General features: G+C 32.0%; 1 protein-coding gene across 1 annotated transcript; it reads left to right on the forward strand.

Annotated features, from left to right (window-relative positions):
• Positions 1–2,670: 2,670 nt before the first annotated feature.
• LOC143070600 (uncharacterized) lies at positions 2,671–4,130 on the forward strand. The gene is made up of 2 exons (XM_076244838.1): positions 2,671–3,239; positions 3,414–4,130. The coding sequence occupies exons 1-2, from the start codon at positions 2,866–2,868 to the stop codon at positions 4,105–4,107; spliced, it is 1,068 nt and encodes a 355-aa protein (XP_076100953.1). The 5' UTR covers positions 2,671–2,865; the 3' UTR covers positions 4,108–4,130.
• Positions 4,131–22,930: the final 18,800 nt, after the last annotated feature.

Consider the following 22,930-nt stretch of genomic DNA (forward strand, 5'->3'; position numbering starts at 1 on the left):
GGAAGAGGTCAAAAGAGAAAGGGACAAGAAAATTATGGACCCCCCGTGATAAGAAAATTAACAACCTTCGACAATCCTGAAGATATGTATACCATTATGGTCATAGGGGAGCATAGAATGCCAAAATTTAACACAACGTCAACACGGTACAAAGTTACCTTTAAGGATTTAGATATCAGAGGGATTCCTAATATTTTAAAGAGTTTAAAAGTGCTTTTCAACTCCATTATAAGGAACATAACAGAGTTTATGGATCAATCTGATCTCGTTCGACTGTCAGTTCAATGTCCAGAACTGGACTTTCCAATCTCTTTGCCGTTTATGAAATTATCTCAACTGCATACCGAACGCCTACTCTCAGAAATAGAAAGGGTTCTTCAATCATACGAACAATTTGTTCTTGACGAAACACTTGAAATTGAACTGATTCATGTAAGTCTCCCATCTGGTGGTATTGGAAAGCGTTGTAAATATGTAGACTTGGAAAAGACATTAAATGAAAAAAGATGTTTCCTCCAAATTCAAAACAAAGATAATCTATGTTGTGCCAGAGCGATAATGACAGCCAAAGCCAGATTAGATGGCCATGAAAAATGGAATTCAATCCGACAGGGCAGAAATATACAAGAGGAACTAGCCAGAAAGTTGCACAATAAAGCTGGTGTTCCATTTCGCAGATGTGGGATAGAGGAGATCAAGTCTTTCCAAAGAATATTAGATGGCTACCAAATACATGTAGTCTCTAAAGAGCATTTCAATGCCATTATATACGAAGGACCAACTGCAGAAAAGAAAATTTACCTGTACCTCCACGATCATCATTATGACGTTATAACAGCAATGCCTGCTTTTCTCAGTCGGAATTATTTTTGCACAAAATGTAACAAGGGGTACTATCATAAAGTAGATCACTCCTGTAACAATGTCTGTCACCAATGTTACAAAACCCACGAGTCTGGTGATGAAAATTGGATCTACTGTAATGATTGTAACAGATACTTTAAAAGTGCTAAATGTTATGAAATGCACAAGCAGGAAACTTCAACAGGGAAGTCAACCTGTTACACTAACTTCAGATGTAGAAAGTGTAATCAGTCTGTATATACAAAGCTACATAAAACAGCCCATAAATGCGGTGAACATTATTGCAAGACATGTAAAGATTATGTCCCGGAAGAACACAAATGTTACATGTTACCAGCATGTCCTGACAATATAGATACGTTGAAGCATGACGTCAAACCTGGGGAAAATGCTAAACAACTAAAGAAGAAATACACAAAAACTTTTATATTTTTTGACTTTGAATGTACACAAAACAAAGTCTTACAGTGCGACATGGGGTTCGAAAAAAACATCGAAGGGCGTAAATGTAAACATTGCAAGCAGTCTTGGTGTGGAACTAGACAGCACATACCAAATCTATGTATTGCTCACAAGATATGCGAATTGTGCAAAGACACAAAGGTTGACAAGACCAGTTATTGCGATTCATGTGGAAAACATGAACATATATTTAGTGGAGAATCATCAAGAGACGACTTTTGCCGCTGGTTGTTTACGGAAAAAAATGCCGGATCAAAAGTACTGTGTCACAACTTTAAAGGTTATGATAGTTATCCTATCTTGCAATATCTTTACAAAAATGCTATATTGCCAGAGGTAATTGTTACAGGGTCCAAGTTTATGTCAATCGACGTTCCCCAGTGCAATATTAGATTTATTCATTCGATTAATTTTCTACCAATGGCATTAGATAAATTTCCTAAAACATTTGGTTTAAAGGAAATGGTTAAAGGTTACTTCCCACACTTGTTCAATACTCAAGAAAATCAGCACACAGATTTACCAAATCTTCCTGATTTGAAGTTCTACAATCCAGATGGAATGACAAGGGACAAAAGATCCACGTTTATGCAGTGGTATGGAGAGCACAAGTACGATCATTTTAACCTCCAGGAAGAGCTGTTGAAATATTGTAGATCTGATGTCGATATTTTACGAAAAGGTTGTTTAGAGTTCAGAAAAATGTTTATGGATATAACAACGAAAGGCGATTTAGATGGAATTGACCCTTTCGAAAGCTGCATCACGATAGCATCAGCGTGTAACCTGGTTTTTAGAAGAAATTTCTTGGAGCATCAAAGTATCGGTATCATACCAGCTAATGGATACAGATGTGAACATAAACAGTCCATCAAAGCTTTGAAATGGTTAAAATATCTGTCAGAAAAAGACACTATCGACATTATGCATGCAGGAAACGGAAGCGAGAAACAAATTGGTTCGTTTTTAGTAGATGGGTATAGGGAAACAGAAGCAGGTGAACGAGAAGTATACGAATTTCATGGTTGTTTCTGGCATGGTTGCGACAAATGATTTGGAAGATCTACCATAAATCCGGTAACTGGTTATACCATGGCTGATCTTTTCCAGCGAACAATGGACAAGAGGTCATTTCTTGAAAAAGATGGTTACAAGTATATATCGATTTGGGAATGCCAGTTTGACAATGAATTAAAGAGTAATGTACAGATGAGGAATTTTTTTGAAAATCTGTGCCTTAAAGATCCATTGGAACCTCGGGACGCCTTTTATGGAGGTCGAACTGAGGCATTTACAACCTACAGAGAGGCCAAAGGAGATAAAATTGATAATTATGATGTAACATCATTATACCCGTTTATTAATAAAACGGGGAAAATTCCTTTGGGTCACCCCAAAATAATCACCGAAAATTTTGAGGACATCAATAGATATGAGGGGCTAATCAAATGTAAAATTGTTCCACCCAGAGGATTGTTCCTACCAGTGTTGCCATTAAAATGCAATGGAAAACTTTTGTTTGGGTTGTGTCATACATGTATGAAAAACAACTTTACTGACGAATGTAAGCATACTGATGAGGAAAGAGCAATAGTCGGAACTTGGGTAACTGACGAAATAAAAAAAGCTGTATCAAAAGGATATTTAATAACAGAACTTTATGAAGTGTGGCATTTTGACGAAGTATCACAATACAATCCTGATACCAAAGAAGGTGGAATCTTCACAGAATACGTAAATACATTTTTGAAGATTAAACAAGAGGCAAGTGGTTGGCCCGAGTGGTGTTTGACAGACCAAGATAAACACACATATATAAAGAACTATTTCGAAAAAGAGGGAATCTGGCTGGAAGAGAAAAACATTAAAGAGAATCCAGGTTTACGACAACTTGCCAAATTGATATTAAATAGGTAAGTTATTTTTTTTTTATCTTCTTACGAATTTGTAAATTAGAAGTCAGATATACATCAAAACTAAAAATAAATACAGATAACCATGTTTCAAATGTAAAAACATTTTAATGAATATTTGATAACATATTTTTTAAATATTAAATTTGTATTTTAATTCTTTTCTTTTTCAAGCTTCTGGGGTAAATTTGGACAACGTTTGAACCTGCCTAAGACGACATATGTTAAAGATGCAGCAACTTATTTTGACATACTGACGAGCGATGGACAGGAAGTAAAAGATGTTAGCTTTGTATCAGAAGAGATGGTTCGTCTTCAATGGATAAATAACGAAAAATTTGTTGAAGAATCTGGAAAAACGAATGTAGTAATTGCTGCATACACTACGGCTCAAGCTCGACTACAGTTGTACAAATACCTTGAAAACCTTGGTGACCGATCACTGTATTGTGACACTGATTCAATAATATTTTCTTCAAAACCAGGCGATTGGCGACCAATGACTGGAGATTATTTGGGTGATTTGACTGATGAGCTACCAAACAATAACATTGAAGTTTTTGTAAGTGGTGGGCCTAAGAACTATGCGTTTAAATTAATAAAACCTGATAAAGCTGGAAACCAAACATGCTGTAAAATACGTGGCATCACATTGAACTATAAAAATTCACTAGAACTGAACTTTGAAATAGTAAAAGAGATGGTAAAAGGTAGAATGAAATCGGTAACAGTTACAGACGAGTACAAAATTCGTAGAAACGTCAAATCCATTGATATCATCTCATGTGTGGAGGAAAAGGACTATAGAATAGTTTTTGATAAAAGAGTGCTCAAGGACAACTACACAACAGTTCCTTATGGAATGTGATGACTGTAGAATGTTCGTTTTAATATAATAAAAATATATATATTTGCTTGTGTTTTATAAATAAGCCAAAAATGAAAACTATACAGAAACGGTAAAAAAGGAAGAAAAACAGTACAACAAAATAACACAAAGCATCCAACTTATTGTTGCCTGATTATTTAATGACAATTTTTTATTCATATCCATCAATATCAAATTGATAATAATTATCTTACGGTAAACAGACCCAAAGGTCGAGTGAATGTAATAATCAGGTTAATTACTCATATAAAACATATGTACATGTTGCACCATTTTTGATAGTTAGCGTTTGCAACACTGATTTGCTTTTTTTTTTTGCCGCTACAGTTGCAAATCATACTTTATTACATAACACTATTACGTACATCTCATTATCATTTCTTTATTAGCTACAGAATGCACATATATTACAAATAAATCCTATTAAAAAACATAGTATTACATAAAACTTATAATATGAATTATTATGCAATAAGTCAATTATCAATATTACGCAATTAATGCAATGCATTATTACACAATAAGTAATTAGCAATATGTATTATTACACAATAATAGTAATATGCATTATTACGTAATCTAAAAAGAAAAGAAAAAAAAAAAACGCGGGAAAAAGTGGTCTATACGTATGAGGTTGACTACTTATACACATGCCAGAGTCTGAGCTTGATTTGCTATATGATATAAAAAATAAACTGACGAAAAAAAGTCATTTATTCAAAATCATAAAATGCAAAAAATACATTTTGCAAATAAAACATTTGACATGAAAGTTCATATTTAATATGAAATAATAATACATAATTAATACGAAATTACATCAACTAATATCATATCAATTGAATAAATGACAAAGAATAGCAAAGGTGGGGAGAAAAATCTGCCCCATAAATAAACATATATACATATCTACTTCAAAAGATAACATTAAGGGAGGCATGAGGGTGGGAATTTTGAACAAATTGTTTGATAAGAATCACAAGTTAACACATCAAATGCTGATGATAAAAGGAAGTGACCATAATGCACTTACACGTGAACTCGTGCTGACCCGCAAGATCATTGACCAATAAGAAAGATGAAATCCAATCATGCATTGGTCATAAGTGAAATTTCTCTGCACGTGGAAACATGTTATCTAATTTCTACAATTTATAGTTTAATTAAGTAGGACACTCTGACCCTTTGACCAGACTAGAGACATCATACATTTAGAGTATTAATAGCTCACTCTTTTATTTAAGTCGGTTAGTAATAACATAGATGTAATACATCTATGTTAATAAACCAATTAAAACAGAATTATCTTCTCTGCTGTCTTAAATTATTTTATTCCGCTTAATTTTCAATTAGCAAATAAAATTGGTTATACGTAAATAATCATTAAGATGTGTTTTCGTATTGAACATATTTATAGAATATGAGTTCCCTTTCTGACAATCTCTGATCATTTCATTGGAAAAAATGATAGACAATCCATGGCATTAATTTTTCAATTAAAACGCCGGTATGGAATTATTCACAGTCATATATTACAATATCGACTTTTTTTAATAAATAAGTTATACATCTTCAAGTTGTTGATATTTGTATCAGAAGAGAAAATAACTACCTTCATAGTTCTTCAATAAATTGTCTTAATGAGTAGAAGATGGCATTTGGTCAAGGAGTGTTCCTCTTAAGTATTGTTGCTTTGAAGACTTTAGGTAAGTAAGACTGACATTGTAAAATTCATTGTATTGCTTGAAATTTAAAAGCTATAAAAACCTGTTTTCGATATTTAGATTAAATTCAAGTTTTAAATACAGATAAAATGGCATTCTTTTGTTTTTAAGTTCCCTTAATTCTTTTATTAAAATTGACTTGGTATACGTTTTAACCTGTTTGTCCCTCTCGTTTTTTTAGGGAAAGATACTAATAGGTGTTAATTTCGAGGTTATTTTGGTCTCTTGTGGAGAGTTGTCTCATTGGCAATCATACCACATCTTTTTTTTTATATTATTTAATAATCCCATCTCCTGTTGTTTCTGTTACACAGAAATTGTTGTCCTCTTAGATTTTTTGTGGTTGAAAAATGTAAGCAACTTCAGCTGAAAATAACGATTTAAGATTTCTGCTTTTTTACGGTACTTTTCCATCCCAAATGCATGTATTTAATATTGATAATATATTTGTTATTCTCTCCGGATTTTGTCAAATGACTTAACGTTTGTAGTTGTAAATCTTATTTTTTTTTTCTGTTGTATTCATGTGTTATGCTAAATGTAATTAATCATGCAGTCCATTTATTAGATTTTAGTTTGGATCTACGAAATTTATACGATATATTTGGTTTACAGTTTGATTCAGAAGAACATCGACATAGCTAGATAAAATAATTGATTATCTAATTACTACCACAATTTGATATTAATAATTTATAATATCCTCTTTTTATCTTCTTTTTGGGAAATCACTTTAGAAATTAGAAGTGGTTTGATGACTTTGGCTAACTTGTTGTGCTGGTTTATGTTGTGTCATGTAATGTTTCCGTTTTTTGTATGTAATTTGTCACCACTTCGGTTTTATCATGTGTATCTATTATATAGTCATTTTATAAAATTTACTGTTTTCAAAAGTATGAATTATTCCAAATAATAAGGATATTTTTATCCCATGCGAAGAACCTTAGCCGTATTGGTCACCACTTTTTGGAACTTTTAGTCTTCAGTGTTCTTCTACTTTGTATTTGTATAAGATTCGAACTTTTTTCAACTGAACGTCACTGGTTAGTCTTGTGTGCAGGAAACGCACGTCTGGCGTATTAAATTTTAAACCTAATACCTTTTGTTAACTATTATTAGTGTGTTTCTCTGTCCTATATTTTCTCCCATTTATTAGCATTGTAATCCTGTTATATAATGTTGTCACTTTAATGTTATATTTTACATTGACATTAAAGCGGGAGGTTTGGCATTCCACAAAAGCAGGTTCAACCAACCATTTTTTTCTTAAAATGTCCTGTACCAAGTCAGAAAAAAAATCATTATTATATTATAGATCGTTTCTGTATGTGTTACATTTTAATGTTGTGTTTCTGTTGTGTCGTAGTTTTCCTCTTATATTTGATGCGTTTTCCTCAGTTTTAGTTTGTAACTCGGTTTTGGTTTTTTCCTCAATCGATTTATGAACTTTGAACATCGGTATACTACTGTTGCATTTTTGTAGAACACTTTGAAGCAATCATTTTGTTTTTATTTTTTTTTTCATTATACAAGTTTTGCTTGAAATAAATATTAACATTATTGTATATCAACATATTGTTTTCATTGCAATCAAAATGCTCATATATATGTTTTTGCAACCAAATTACTGTCATTTCGATTTGATTTTTCGAGAATTCGACTATTTGGAAACATTATGAAGGTTTTTACCACTAAAAAAGTTTCATATCCGACAACATCCCAACATTTATCTCTAATAGTATATATGTTCCAGACCGTATGGGTATTTGGACCGTATGCGTACTTTTTCAAAATACGCGTACAGTCTGGCTAATATTAAGAAATTGGTCAAGTTTATTTGATTTAAATGTAAATTACAGATTAACAAATCTTATATCTCAAATTAATAATTGATATTGAAATGTAAACTAATATTTTAACTTTTTAAAAAGGTCACGCTAGTTTAATCTGTTAATCTCTTGTAATTAGCATATCAGTAATACATTAATTAATGGCTAGTATGCTCATTGAAATTGAAGTTAACGGATGTAAACAAAACGTAGGAGGACAATTGTTTTAGAATATTTGGGAACTTGAAAAAAGAATGCATATACAAAGGAACATGCATGAACTGCAAGCATGTAAATGTAAAATAAAAAAAAATAGCATTCCTTGTGGTAGTAAGTGTCAACTTGAGCGAAAGTACAACCATAGGATTCAGATATAGAATTAAACAAACATTTGATTTCAACTGTATGCTTATTTACTTTATCCATCTAATGCATGTAAAAATAACATCTTGTAGAACTAAAAGTACAAATTTTTGGTAATTCTTTTTTAAATTTAACCCATATGATACCAACACATGTATGGATGGAGAGTTGTCTCATTGGCACTCACACCACATCTTCCTATATCTATCGTCAGATGGACCGTACGAATATACTCATACGGTCCGACCGTACGCGTATGGTTGACCGTACGAGTATACGTATACAGTCCGGACCATACGCGTACGGTCCAAATACTCGTATGGTCATGAACATATATACATACCATGTACCTGAGAGAAAGAAAAATAAACGAAAACGCGCGTTGCTTTGTAGATTATAGACACAAAAGTCAAAGCTACAGATTTGAATGATAATAAATCCGAAATCTGAATTTTATCATATACAGAAACAATATGCTGAGCTGACTATAATAGTCCAGGATTATAATTTAGTACGCCAGACGTGCGTTTCGTCTACATAAGACTCATCAGTGACGCTCATATCAAAATATTTACAAAACCAAGTACAGAGTTGAAGAGCATTGAGGATCCAAAATTCCAAAAAGTTGTGCCAAATACGACTAAGGTAATTTATGCCTGGGATAAGAAAATCCTTAGTTTTTCGAAAAATTCAAAGTTTTGTAAACAGGAAATTTATAAAAATGACCACAATATGGATATTCATGTCAACACCGAAGTGTTGACTACTGGGCTGGTGATACCCTCGGGGACGAAACGTCCACCAGCAGTGGCATCGACCCAGTGGTGTAAATAGTTATCAAAGATACCAGGATTATAATTTAGTACGCCAGACGCGCGTTTCGCCTACATAAGACTAATCAGTGACGCTCATAATATTTATAAAACCAAATAAGTACAAAGTATAACATTCTCAATAATGTAATTTTAATAATGGTCGCTTGTTCATTACTTAAGCGGTAAAAAGCATTGTATGTCATTTGTATATTGTTCACTTTTCTGTACACAAATGTGTCCGATTACCTTGCTTGCCAACCGACATGGCCGACATGACTAAAATAGAAATTAGGGGTAAATGCTGAAACTGTAACATTTAGAGCAATTCTGACATGTGAAAAAAAAGTTCATCGGGTTAAGATCTACATGTTCCTGCTCTGAATTTTCAAATTGATCAGACAATCTATTGTAGGGTTGTTTCTCCTTAATTGATAGGTTTAAGGAAATTTTGCAGTTGTTTTATTATTATCAGATATATTATTATATATACACTAAACAGTAAACAGCTGTAATACTCAGCAAATTTAGATGAACAAATATAACAAAATTGCCAATTGACCTCAAAGAGTTCTTACCCTTTATAGCCAATGTTTACCAATTCTTCCTAAATTTCTTTAACCTCTTACTTAAATCCTCCGTTTTAATATACTTAGCCAAATAAAATTAGACTTTACCACAATTTTCGTCTTGATTCAAAAATTTATCCGATAACCCTGTAATTCAACCAACATGGCCGCCATGGCTAGAAATAGAACATAGAGTCTTACCATTGAAGGCTTTTGGAAAATTGTAAAAAAAAACCAATTACAAATGGTCACAACGTAAAAACTAATTTAAATAATGATAAGGGGTCAGTTGCTATTATGACCTGCTTTTAATTTAACTGCTGGTCTAAATTTAATGAAACTTGATTTTAAATATTATTAGGTTTTTTAATACTAATTATCAAGATTTTAACCTTGTTGGACATGGTTTCAAAAACCACAACAAATACAGGTAAGCGACAAAGACAAGTTTATCATGTATTTTCCTTTCATCTTCTCAGTGAAATGAATTGGTTTATGTATATACTTTCTTATAGGACTGGTAATTGAAAATACATTTACAACACCAATTATTGAACACAAGAATTTTTTTGCCCTACCTGATATTTGGCAGTATGTTGTTGATATCAACAAGAATGGTCTTGATTTAACTGGAATTACGGCAATGACATTAGAGGTGGAGGCGTGTCAAGATGTTTCCATTAGTATGTCAAGTTCAGACGATGGAGACCCCAAAAAACCCATGTATAATTTTGTAATTGGTGGCTGGAACAATAACCAGTCAGGTATTTAAAGACGAGATGATGATTCACCTTTACCGCTAGAAAGCCGACTAAACCATCGTTTTCTCACTCCTGAAATTTGTAATTGTAGTGAATACCGACCATTTTGGATTAGTGCCATAAAAGGAGATATAAGGATAGGAAAAGGACTTATCTTTGGTATAAATGATATTGCGAACTGGACCGACCCAAATCCTTTTACAATAAGAGGCATAGGAATATACACAAATATTAAAAATATAGGAGAATGGAAGGTACAAATTGAAGGTAAAAACTGTATCTTTGTTTTTATTATTTCTTATTGGCTTCAATTTAAGCGTTATTGCTCATCAGATATCTAATTTCCCTTAGTTTTAGAAGAGAATTTGTAAATTCATTTTTTTAATCCAATTAAGAATGAAATCCATTTTCTGATGGAAATTTCAGCATTGGAAGAACAGCGACAAGTAGTGTTAAATTTCCTCTTAAAAAATACACAATAATTTCAAAACTGCAAATGCAACATAGATTTTTTTAAAGTTGTAACAAATTGTGAACATCAACAAAACAATGACTATAGTTAAATACATATTATTTATCATGATTTTGTAATCATTATTTACTACGTGCTCTTCAAGGGCCGATAAAATTTGCAATATATGAGATATCAACACGCTTTGAAAATGTCGTTCGAATGCTTTGCTGTTTTTCATAATTAGATATGTTCACACTTTATTAAACTGTCCGTTTTTTATCTATAAATTCCGGCTTGGTAATAAATTTTATATTTTCGATACCACTTTATCAATAAGAATGGATGATTTATAAAGATGAAATTGTAATATAAATATAGAGTTATATTTTGGAAAAAAAACATAATTTATGATTAGCATAAGGTGTCATATCAAATTTGTATCGTTGTTTTTTTTCTCTCGATATAGTACCTGCTATTATGATTCACATTTAGCTCATTTAATCTACCTAATAAGTGCTAATCTTTTAAAAGACATGCAGTTAATGTAGTTATCAGCAATAATGCTATTTTTTTTATTTTTGTCTACACCATACCTAAATATGATTTTGAAATTATTCAATCAACTCTTCCAATCTTTCCATGAGTAATTTCCATCTATTTGGTTACTGTGTACATCAATTGCTGCAATTGGTTTCGGTTGTCTCATTGACGATCACATCACATCTTATTATTTTCATATTGCTAGCGGCAGGTTGAGTGTTGAATTTTTAATAACAAAAAAGAAACCGGCCACGGACGAGGTCATAAGAAACATTGAAACATTGTCAACTGCTTAACAATACACGTGATGTTTTATGTTCATTATTAGTATTAGTACAAATTCAAGCAAAACAGATACAACAAAAAAAACAAAAAAAAAAAAAAAAAACAGGAAAAAAAGCAAATCGAAAAACGAGAAAAAAATCGTCAGATACGTGGATGTATGTCCTTATTTAAGAGTGAAAGGTTCAATGCCATTTGAGCCAGACAGCACTCTATATTAAGATCATTCATTTAATCATTACGCACTCGCACTAAAATATTTGAACATGTATTTGAATATGTTTTGTAGTTGTCAACAACCTATTTGATGGTAGTTTCCTCCAATGTACATCAAACTATAAAGCAGTCCTGGACATTATACTCTCAAAGAAAACATCATTGTTACAATGTGCTGTCATGTGTGATACGCTACTCTCATGCATAAGATATAATTATCATAATCAAAGGTAGGTTTTTGTTTTTGTTTTTGTTTTTCATTCCTCCAAATCATCTGAACAATTAAAATATGTACTTAATATATCGCGTGCAATACCAAAATCCGAAACAGACGTCATATAAGGCACACTTTTTTTTTACATTTTTACTTTGAAGAGAGGAAAGTTCGACCGAAACAGAACACGTTATTTGATTTTTTTCAGATACATCATACATGATTGGAGTTTCCTGATAATATTGTGAATAGGAATTAGTATACATATGACAATTTGCACCAACGCTGCCACTATACTTTTGTTACATATCGTTAATCCAACTATTGTTAGTTCTTTATTAATTGCAAGGTACAGTATTTTGTTGATTGATATAGCTAAATGCTTCATTTAAGTATAGCTTCAGAATACACATATGCTGACGATTTTTAAAAATGCAACACACATTTTGGTGACCTTTTTCCCAATTCATGATTGATCTACATAAACTACTATTCATGCTCTCCTACGGGAATTCAATATAACGCATTATTGAAGTCGTGCGAGCTTTCTTCAAATGATATTTAAATCTCATAAATGATTTTTATTTGGTGTTTCTCTCAATCCATATTGACACTTATATTAGTGAGCAAATGTTACATTTCCATACTGCTGAGACTGAGTAATGAAAATGTTAATCAGGCCATCAGAATATTGTAAGTAGGAAAGGTTCCATTCCTAGACAATTTCACATCAGAAACTAGTATTAATGGCTTAACAAAAACGCTACAGGTGGACGGGCTTGTTGATAGCTATCCATGACCAAATCAATATAAGATAACAACACCGTGAGACCATTGGTGTAGTGGTTAGCGCATCGGACTACTAACACAAAGGTTCCTGGTTCGATCCCCGTTCCGGTAAGAACATTTTAGGGACTGAAATTTCAGACCCTCCTTGACACCGTGTACGATAATGGTCTTGAAATCGATGATAGTCGGTCAGAAGGGGACAATAAATGGTTGTCCTGTGTTAAGAAAGCCATATCTCTTTCACGTAAAAGACACCCTTGAAGATTTTGAAAAAGAGCAGGCTAATGCCGCTACAAGGCAGCACTCACACCCGCAAAGTAGAAAGAAATGAATATATAAGTTGCAATTACTTGTTTCTCAATCCACTGCAAATATGTTAAAACTAAATTACACAACGCCAGTAAAGTTTGATAACGCAACGTCACATGCGACACATGTTAACGGCCACAACACAAAAAAAAATAAATGACAAAACAATATGTCATGGATGGGACAGAGGACAAAAGTAGAAGGTACATAACAGAAATAAAACATGCACAACAGAACTGTTTTACCTTTCTGTCAATCATTTGGGCGTTGGTAAAAGGAAGTGTCTGCAGTCGACGCTTAAATATTCATAAATTAGGTGAAAACAAGGATTTCAGCTCATACCATATGATTTGAACATGTAACCTAATAATGATATCAATTAATTTTTCAAATTTAGAATTTTTAGTTTACAATTAAGTAATACATAAAAATTATATTGTAACATTTGATTAACAAGAATTTCATATTGGTAAATGAGAATTAAAAAGTAAAATCTGGTGTACAAGTTTGTAATGTCATTCAATATATATAAAAGTTTGAATGTGAAATTCTAAAAACTACAAAACGAAATAGCCACGAAAACACATTTGTTAGCAAATTCACGTAACTTGGCGAAAATAGATAAATCAACATAATTAATATAAAAAAAACTCACTTTTCTGACTGTGTTACTGTCCATCCAGGTGAGAGCATTAATAGAGTTAAAAGAAGGGGGCGGGGGAGGGGGAGGGGGGAGTATTATGACAAAGAAAATGAAGAGGGGAAAATTGAGATTAATAAAATGCTAAATATAAAGAATTATAAGTTATAAAGAAAATTGGCAAACATGATGGAAGTAAGAAATAAAATGGAAAAATAGCCAGCATGAGTAAAAAACAATAGAGAAAAAAATAACAAAAATGATGATATTTAAAAAATAGGGAAAAAAGGCCTTAACATAAATAATACAGAAAACAAGGATCTTTTCTCTTATCCTGTCCTCACAATTCATATGAAAACATCAGACGATTTAAGGAAGTTCGCTGCTCAGTTTCAAAATAAATAGCTTTCCATAACACTAGTATATTATATATATTGATACGGAATTGATTGAGGAATCAAAAAGCAAAGAATTGTAGGGGTCAATGTGCTTGTTTTTGAGATATTAGCCATTTGAACATTGGCGGGAAAATGTTCTCTCTTGATTTTTCATAGCTTTATCATTGACCAGTTAAAGTTCTAAAAAACTATTACAAAACAAGACTTTTACAAATGGCTTATAATTATACATGTTAAATATTTATAAAAAGAAAAATGGGGTCCATGGACAAAAATTCCAAAACATGACAAGCAAACATCCTACATTCTTTTATATTCTACGAAATATGTTGTTTAATGAACATCTTACGGGATGGTGCTTCTTCTGGAGACATAATGGTTGACCTACTTCGTTTTATGATTAAATGTTGTGTAGGTCGACATGGTATCAATTCTTCATGATTCATGTTCATTCTGACGGGATGGTTTTCTAGAGTTCTAGAGACTGCGTTATTGTCCACATTGTGCATCTTCTGCATGCCGGTGCTTCTTCTGAAGACTGAGTGTTTGACTTTTTTACATTTTTATGATTAAATGTTAATTTTGAACATGAAGTGTTACTTTTAGTTTTTCAATTAGTGAAGTAACTTACTTACAGGGTATATTGAATGGTGAAATTCTAATTTGATCTAAAATATGGATTGCTGTTTGATGACGTATACGTTTTTTAAATTATGAAAACAGGTATCACTCACATCACATAAACATTATCGGAAGAAAGTTGGGGGGGGGGGGGGGGGAGAGGGGGAAGATACCAGAGGGACAGCCAAATCATAGATCAAAAATAAACTGACAACGCCATGGCTAAAAAAGAAAGACAAACAGATAAATAAAAGTACACAAAACAAAACCTAGAAAACTAAAAAATAAGCAACATGAACCCAACTAAAACTGGAAGTGATCTCAGGTGCTCCGGAAGAATAAACAGATCCTGCTCCACATGTGGCACCTGTCATGTTGCTCATTTTATTACAAACCCGGTAAATAGTCTAATTCAGTAGGTCACATTAGTGGTAAAAAGGGAAGTGGATTGTAGTTACAACATAAGGAACATATCCGATATCATCTGTGAAACAGTTATTCCATAAAGGTCAACCAACTCATGATAGCGTCCGTAAAATAACTTGGATTTAATTTGGAACTCTTGGTTTAATAGTTTCCTTGTGAGCAGCAACCCTCTATCAAGGAAAATTATGTTAGGATGCAAAAGAAGATATATATATATATATATATATATATATATATATATATATATATATATATATATATATATATATATATATATATATATATATATATATATATATATGTATAAGTGCCTATACATAGCAGCACATGAGATACAAATCTATGGGAGTGTGGATTAATCAGAGATAAATAAAATTATAGATTGCTTAACAATGTAATTTTAACACACTATTTAGTATGTAAATATAAGAATGTTTAAAACATTTACAAAAGGATGAAAATAAACGCAATATTTCGCTAGACCAACTAAGCTTTATCAAGCGAGTATCTATTATAACGGATCTTCATACCAAACGGACAAACATCAATTCCGTTCCCCTAATAAAATTAACGGTACCAATTTTTTTGTGCATTTCGACAATACATGTCTCTTTAGTGATGCTCGTGGCCAAAATATTTGAAATCCAAAGTATATATAAAAGATGAAGAGCTATAATCCAAAAGGTTCAAAAAGTATAACCAAATCCGTGAAAGAAATCAGAGCTTTGCATGAAAGAGATACATTCCTTAATTTATAATATTTTCTATCATTTTGTAACAGCAAATTTTAATAACACAAAAAATCCGTATTTTCATGCCAGTACCGAAGTACTGGCTACTGGGCTGGTGGTACCCTCGGGGACTTATAGTCCACCAGCAGAGGCATCAAAATTGTCAAGAGACAAACAATTATATAAAGTTGAAGAGCATTGAGGACCAAATATTCCAAAAATAAGTAATGACAAATACGGCTATGGTATTACAGAGATACTTTTATAACTTACAGGAAATTGTTAAACAGATAAAGAGGAAATATAAAGAACAACTTATATTAAACTTTCAAATACTCTGTGAGCAATTCCTCAGCATTTTGGAAATATCTCTTGAAGATTATGAATAAGACCATAGGATGGAAGAAAAGGATTACTTAAAGATATTGATAAAACTATAAAACATATTCAAGATCAAGGAATTTGTTTCGGTGAAAATAACAAAATTTGAAAAAAGTATAAATTAAATCAAATAAAATAAAATATTTTATTGTCGTATAAACTTTGTAGTTTGTGACCAACATGTATTAGCATAATAAACATATATACATACATTTCAAACATACACAATAAAAACAGCATTAAAGGATGGAAACTCGGGGGAAAAAGAACCTCATACAATTCTGGGACATTAAAATTTATAGCAATAACGGAAATGAAGCCTGCATTGAATGAATTAAAAAAGGGAACACCAGTGAACCATTTGAAATCGTAACTGAAACAATTAAACACAGCAGTCTTGTTGCATTGACGTCTATTTCAAAATTATTTAACTTGATATTGGGAAAACGGGAATTTATTGAGCACACTGGAATAAACTTTTTTAACTCCTCGTCCTAAGTCTGATAGTTAGTCTGACCCATCTAACTATAGGGGAATATCACTTGTGAATTGTATTACAAAAATATTAAGTTTTGTCCTTAATGAGAGGCTTATATCGTAAATGAAAGATAAATATTCAAACACTCAGTTTGAATTCAGGAAAGATGACAGAACCTCAGACACTTTCTAAACCAATGACATGTTAATTTATGACAACAAATAACATCTACGGACATCATAACATATCGATAATTTTAAAAGCGATTTTTTTTTTTTTTTTTTTTTAAATAAAACACATTTTACTATCACATGAAACCATACGCTGTGGCATGTAAGAGTCTATTAGTTATTCGTATCGTAATTTCTGTCTAAATGACGTGTACCACTGTCTCATATTATTCATACAGAAAAGTAAGAGAAGAAAAATCACAGAATTTGGAAAACAAAATGAAACGTTTAAACGTTTAATGCCCAGTAGTCAGCACTTCGGTGTTGACATGAATATCAATTATATGGTCATTTTTATAAATTTTCTGTTTACAAAACTTTGAATTTTTCGAAAAACTAAGGATTTTCTTACCCCAGGAGTAGATTACCTTAGCCGTATTTGGCACAACTTTTTGGAATTTTGGGTCTTCAATTGTCTTTAACTTTGTATTTGTTTGGCTTTTTAACTATTTTGATCTGAGCGTCACTGCTGAGTCTTATGTAGACGAAACGCGCGTCTGGCGATTATAATCCTGGTACTTTTGATAACTATTAAAATAAAATTACAAAAGCACAGATAGTAAAACATACAAGTATGAAATGTCAAAGGATAGTTAACAATACTTTTAAAAGGTATATCGTTCCTTTGATTATGAAGGATTCAATAAAGTCGATTTTGTTTTCAGTAATCGGTAATTGGTATTCAGAAAGCAGTAACTTCTCATCCCTTAACATGTGTCCAAAACCAGTCTTCACAAATCACAAACAAGACGAACCGGTTTGCAGCTTCGTAAACAAATAAAGGGGGGGGGGGGGAATCTACGTCATCACGCAGGGTGTCGGCGATTAAAATTGGACCACCATCTTGTCGCTTCAAGGTAAGAATTTTCCTTATTATGCCAGTTATATGAGGGTTATGATTATTCAAAATAGTCCACCAAAGACTATATAAAGTAGGAAAATAAATGAGCCATCGCTCAATATTATTGGTTATCTCAATTTTGCAAACACTTCGATACCAGTTTTAGGAATTAGGTCAAACATACAGGATATCGGCAAAAATTTTCATAACACATATTGAGTATCAAGATTCGCCTTTTTTATCATCAAATGAACATGTCCGAAATCTTTATTGTACTCGGGAAAATACTTGTTACTCAGAAATATCCGTCATTATGGTCGACAAACGTCTTATTTTTTTAAAAATGGAAAAAGGATGTCGGCAACACATCGAATATCGAAGGATGGCGGGGACACACTAATAAATTATTAATGTAATTGTCCTTTGATTTTATCAACCATTATGAAGATACGATAAAAAAAAAAACAGGATTAGTGTTCCTTGCTTGCTTCCATTTCATGCACTCAATTTCAGGACTCAATTTTTGTAAATATTCGAGAAAAAAGTTTTAGAAGGTGAAAATCTGATTTCGTTTCAGTTGAGCCAGGGGTTCCACAAGGGTCATTTACCAAGTCTTTTTGATACTATATATATATATATATATATATATATATATATATATATATATATATATATATATATATATATATATATATATATATATATATATATATATATATATATATATATATATATATATATATATATATATATATATATATATATATGACATTTCATCTGGCTCTACATCTACCGGGTGTTTTTATAAAGGCAACAGTAGTATACCGCTGTTCGAAATTCATAAATTGAGAAATAAAAACAAATCCGGGTTACAAACTAAAACTGAGGGAAACGCATCAAATATAAGAGGAAAACTACGACTCAACAGAAATACAACATTAAAATGTAACAAACACAGAAACGAACTATTATATAACAATGGCAATTTTCCTTACTTGGTACAGGACATTTTAAGAAAAAAAAATGGTGGATTGAACAATCGTTGGCATGGCCCTGTTGGTCCTTTATCGTGACCTTTGCTCAAGTCTACTGGCGGTTTTGTTGAAATTTCTTCAGTAATTAACAATTGGTGAAACTTAATATTTTTGGTAGACGTTTTTATTTTGATGACAAATGAGGATTAAATTTTGCATGGTTTTGATTTTTTTACGGATGGTCAACATCAGGTTGTTCATGTTGTATTCGCATGCGCGTAGCTACGTTAACGTCAAAATGCCCGGGCGTACACTTGAATTTGGTAAAAAAAAAATCATCTAAATAAAAATAAAAGAATTTGTTAACAGTACCTCAACCTTCTAAGTCTTTCTTCAATGGCTTGTAATTGCGAATACAAGTGACGAAAATTAGTATCATATTATTTCTGTCAAATTCTAAATCGACCGTGAATTCTATACTCACTTTCCCTTCTTTCTTTTTTTAAAGCAATTCATTATGAGCTAAGATTCAATATGTGGTTTGCCTTTTTGGTCAAGCCATTGACATTTATGTCGCGAAAGGGAGACATTTTGATCCAAAATGTCGTCGGCGGTGCCAAAATTATAACTATGTACATGTAGGTTCATTATGTAGTTAAAGTTTTAAGATATCAATAACTTTGTCAAACCTTCGTAAAATTTTACTGTAGTTGGACAAAAACTGTTAATGGTCAAATGAGTATCCAGAGCATAATGACGAAATTATATATATGATGCGTTTTCCCGTATTTTATGAATTAAAGGAATTTCTTTTTGCATTTACAGTAGAAGGTTAAAATTTATTACATATCAATTACTTTGTGAAACCTAGATTTTTCATGGTTAATTTCTGAAGCAAAAAGTTTTTCGTTCATTTTTAAGTTTTAAACCGACAGTCGGACTTTCTTTTGGGCAATTTAAATCAGACGATCGGCCACCGTTTAATAACCGAATGCACAGGGAGTCAATCTTTCAAATACTTTCTTTCATTGAAATTAGATTACGACTTCGGCTGACAGGGCATGGTATATATTGTCCATTACATATATTAACAACTCTTTGTACAGAAATAAAATATTCTTTTTGAATACAAAAACAGTTAAATATATTAAACAAAACTATATGTCACAGTGATATATGAGGGTCTGGATTGGGGCCAACAGGGAGTTTTTAGGGGGGTGCATCATTGCTATATTTTCTTTGTTCTGTCATTCTTTTGGTCTCTCTAATCTATTTAGTAAAAAATATGCTTATTCTTTAAATTATGGGTCTCGATTTATGTATGATAAATTGGATATCGGAGGGATAACAATCAGTAGATCCGTTGAAATTAGTCATGCCCCCGCTTATCCACTACCAGCAGTTTCTTTGGCCTCGCCAAGTTTTGGGCGTACACGTAGAAATGACCTTGCTACGCCACTGATTCGCGATCGTTTCCGCCTGCACAAGTTTGATTTGCGTCTTGTCATGATCATTAGTTTTATCTGAAAAAATAAGAAATTAGATCTAGTCACATGTTGACTAACATATGTGTTAAAAATAGTATATGATGTGTCCCCGACATCCTTCAATATTCGATGTGTTGCCGACATCCTTTTTCATTTTTTAAAAAATAAGACGTTTTTCGGCCAAAATGACGGATATTTGTGAGTAACAAGTATTTTCCCGAGTACAATAAAGCATTTGGACATGTTCATTTGTTGATATAGTAGAAGGTTCTTGATAATCAATATGTTGTTATGAAAATTTTTGCCGATATCTTGCATGGTTGACCTAATTCCTAAAACTGGTATCGAAGTGTTTGCAAAATTGAGATAACCAATACTATTGAGCGATGGCTCATTTATTTTCCTACTTTATATAGTCTTTGGTGGACTATTTTGTATAATCATAACCCTGATATAACTGGCATAATAAGTAAAATTCCTACCTTGAAGCGACAAGATGGTGGTCCAATTTCAACCGCCGACACCCTGCGTGATGACGTAGATCCCCCCTTAAATAGCTGTTTCGTTGTAGTTCCTGCATAAAATCAGTGGTAACAGCTTGACCTGAAATTTAACATATAGAACATATTTTTATCCAAATGTTTTTGATGCTTTGTCAATTCATTAACAATGCATAAATCTTTAAAAGAATGGAAAAACCCCTCTGACATTTATAAACTTCGTTTCACATTTACCATTACAAAAAATACTACAAATTGATAGACAAATCAATTTTTGCCTTAAATTGGGCCATTCTACAATTGTTTTGTATTCCTTTGTTATTTATATGTTAAGTTCAGCAACAACATAAAACAAACTATATCCGTTAGAATTAAACTGGGTATTTTAATTGGCTGTGTGACCCTAAATATACCAACATTTATGACCATGGAAACACTACAAGTGAAAATATATTTGTGTTCATTTGTTTTTATCAAATAACGCCTATGCGATCACGCACGTAACAAATTTTGCCTGATAGGACCCGATATCAGTTTAAAATGTCAGCGGTCAAAGCTTTTTATGATCCTTAAAATGCATTCCTTTGAAATAATTCAAAAGTCAGAACTATTTATATAGTAGAACATGTTAATATATTTATCCTGCAATTGGGTGTCTTACTATATATATACAGCCGTACAGATATCGCTATACTGTATCTGTATACTATACAAGACTATAATGATATACTATACAGATATCGCTTTAAAGCTCCGCCCACTGCCGGACTACGTTAGACGAGATTTGTATGAATCTGCTTGACCTCGGGATGTGTATTGCAATGGCATTCCAATGACATATTATTTAGCTTTATATGAATTCACGATTACAATGTACTTTTATACGTAGTTTTTTTAACATTTCTTTTGAGCAATAAGAATTAAACAAATTATCTGATAACAGACAAACATGAACACCAACAAATAAAGCATCAGAATTGCAAGTTTCATCTATTTTGAAGTTATTCAACCTAATTAAAACTTGCTCATTTTTCATGCATGGTAGCAGCGTGGGAGTTTATATATACAAGATACCATTATAGACCGCGTCAGAGGTCAAAATATTTTGGCTCAGCAACCAAGAATAAAAATATCAAGAATTTGTTAGATTTGTATCAATTTTTCGATGTTACATAATGTTTCTTATCTGCCGTATTGCTTCACCTTATATGAGTCATCGACATGCAGGCCGTGAGTGACAGCTATTTCGATGCTAATAGAAAACGCAGGTTTCTTTATAATAAAAGCAAGGTCAAGAATTTCATGATTATTAACATTTGAACTTTAGATATAATTACATTTATAAATAGTTTGAAAATTCGTTGTTGAACTTCAGTAAAAAAGTTGAAATTATTTGCAAGACGAAATCAATCTTTAATTTTAATTGATATTCCATTATAGATATCATAAATACATCTTCTTTGTATATGCAATGATATTTCATTTTTTTTTTTTATGAAATAAGGAAACTATTTGAATTACATCAGCATGTTACAGACTAATGACGTATTCATACGTTGACTAGTGGAGCATCGAATTTGAATATAAAATACTACTATAAACAACTGTTAGACATTTCTTAGGTTAAAACAGCAATACACCCACTTCTTTCTGCGAAAAATGCTTGTATCAGAAAGAATAGGACAAATGTTTTTCACTTGTTCCGTTAATTGATAAGATTCACACTGATATTAATAAAAGATGAAGGTATCTGAATATAGGTAGCCCTGTACAGACAAAAATATTCTATTTTGTGCGCTCAATATATAATGTGTAGGCTCAATTTAAATTATGTGCGCTGAATAATGAAAAAAATACAGGCAACAGTAGTATACCAATGTTCAAAACTCACAAATCGATAGAAAAAAGCAAATCCGGGTCACAAACCAAAACCGAGGGAAACGCATAAATACAATATATAGTGCGAATGTTTTCTCGATCTAAAAGTATTGTTGGCTTAAATTTATAACTTCTTTGCAATAAATAAAAATATAATGTGCGAAACAAATTATATGGAGTTTACTTGTGGTAGTGCTGTCTAATGCTATTCGTCAATTATAAAAGAATTTGTAAGGTTTTTTTTGACAGGGGGTAGGATTAAATGGAAAATATTTCAATTACAATGTATCTCAAAACAGCATCAATTATGTATAAGTTTTTAATCGATATCTGATGTTCCGGAGGCTTCGTCTAA

The sequence above is a fragment of the Mytilus galloprovincialis genome, chromosome 4 (genome assembly GCF_965363235.1).
Source record: "Mytilus galloprovincialis chromosome 4, xbMytGall1.hap1.1, whole genome shotgun sequence".
NCBI classification, from domain to species: domain Eukaryota; kingdom Metazoa; phylum Mollusca; class Bivalvia; order Mytilida; family Mytilidae; genus Mytilus; species Mytilus galloprovincialis.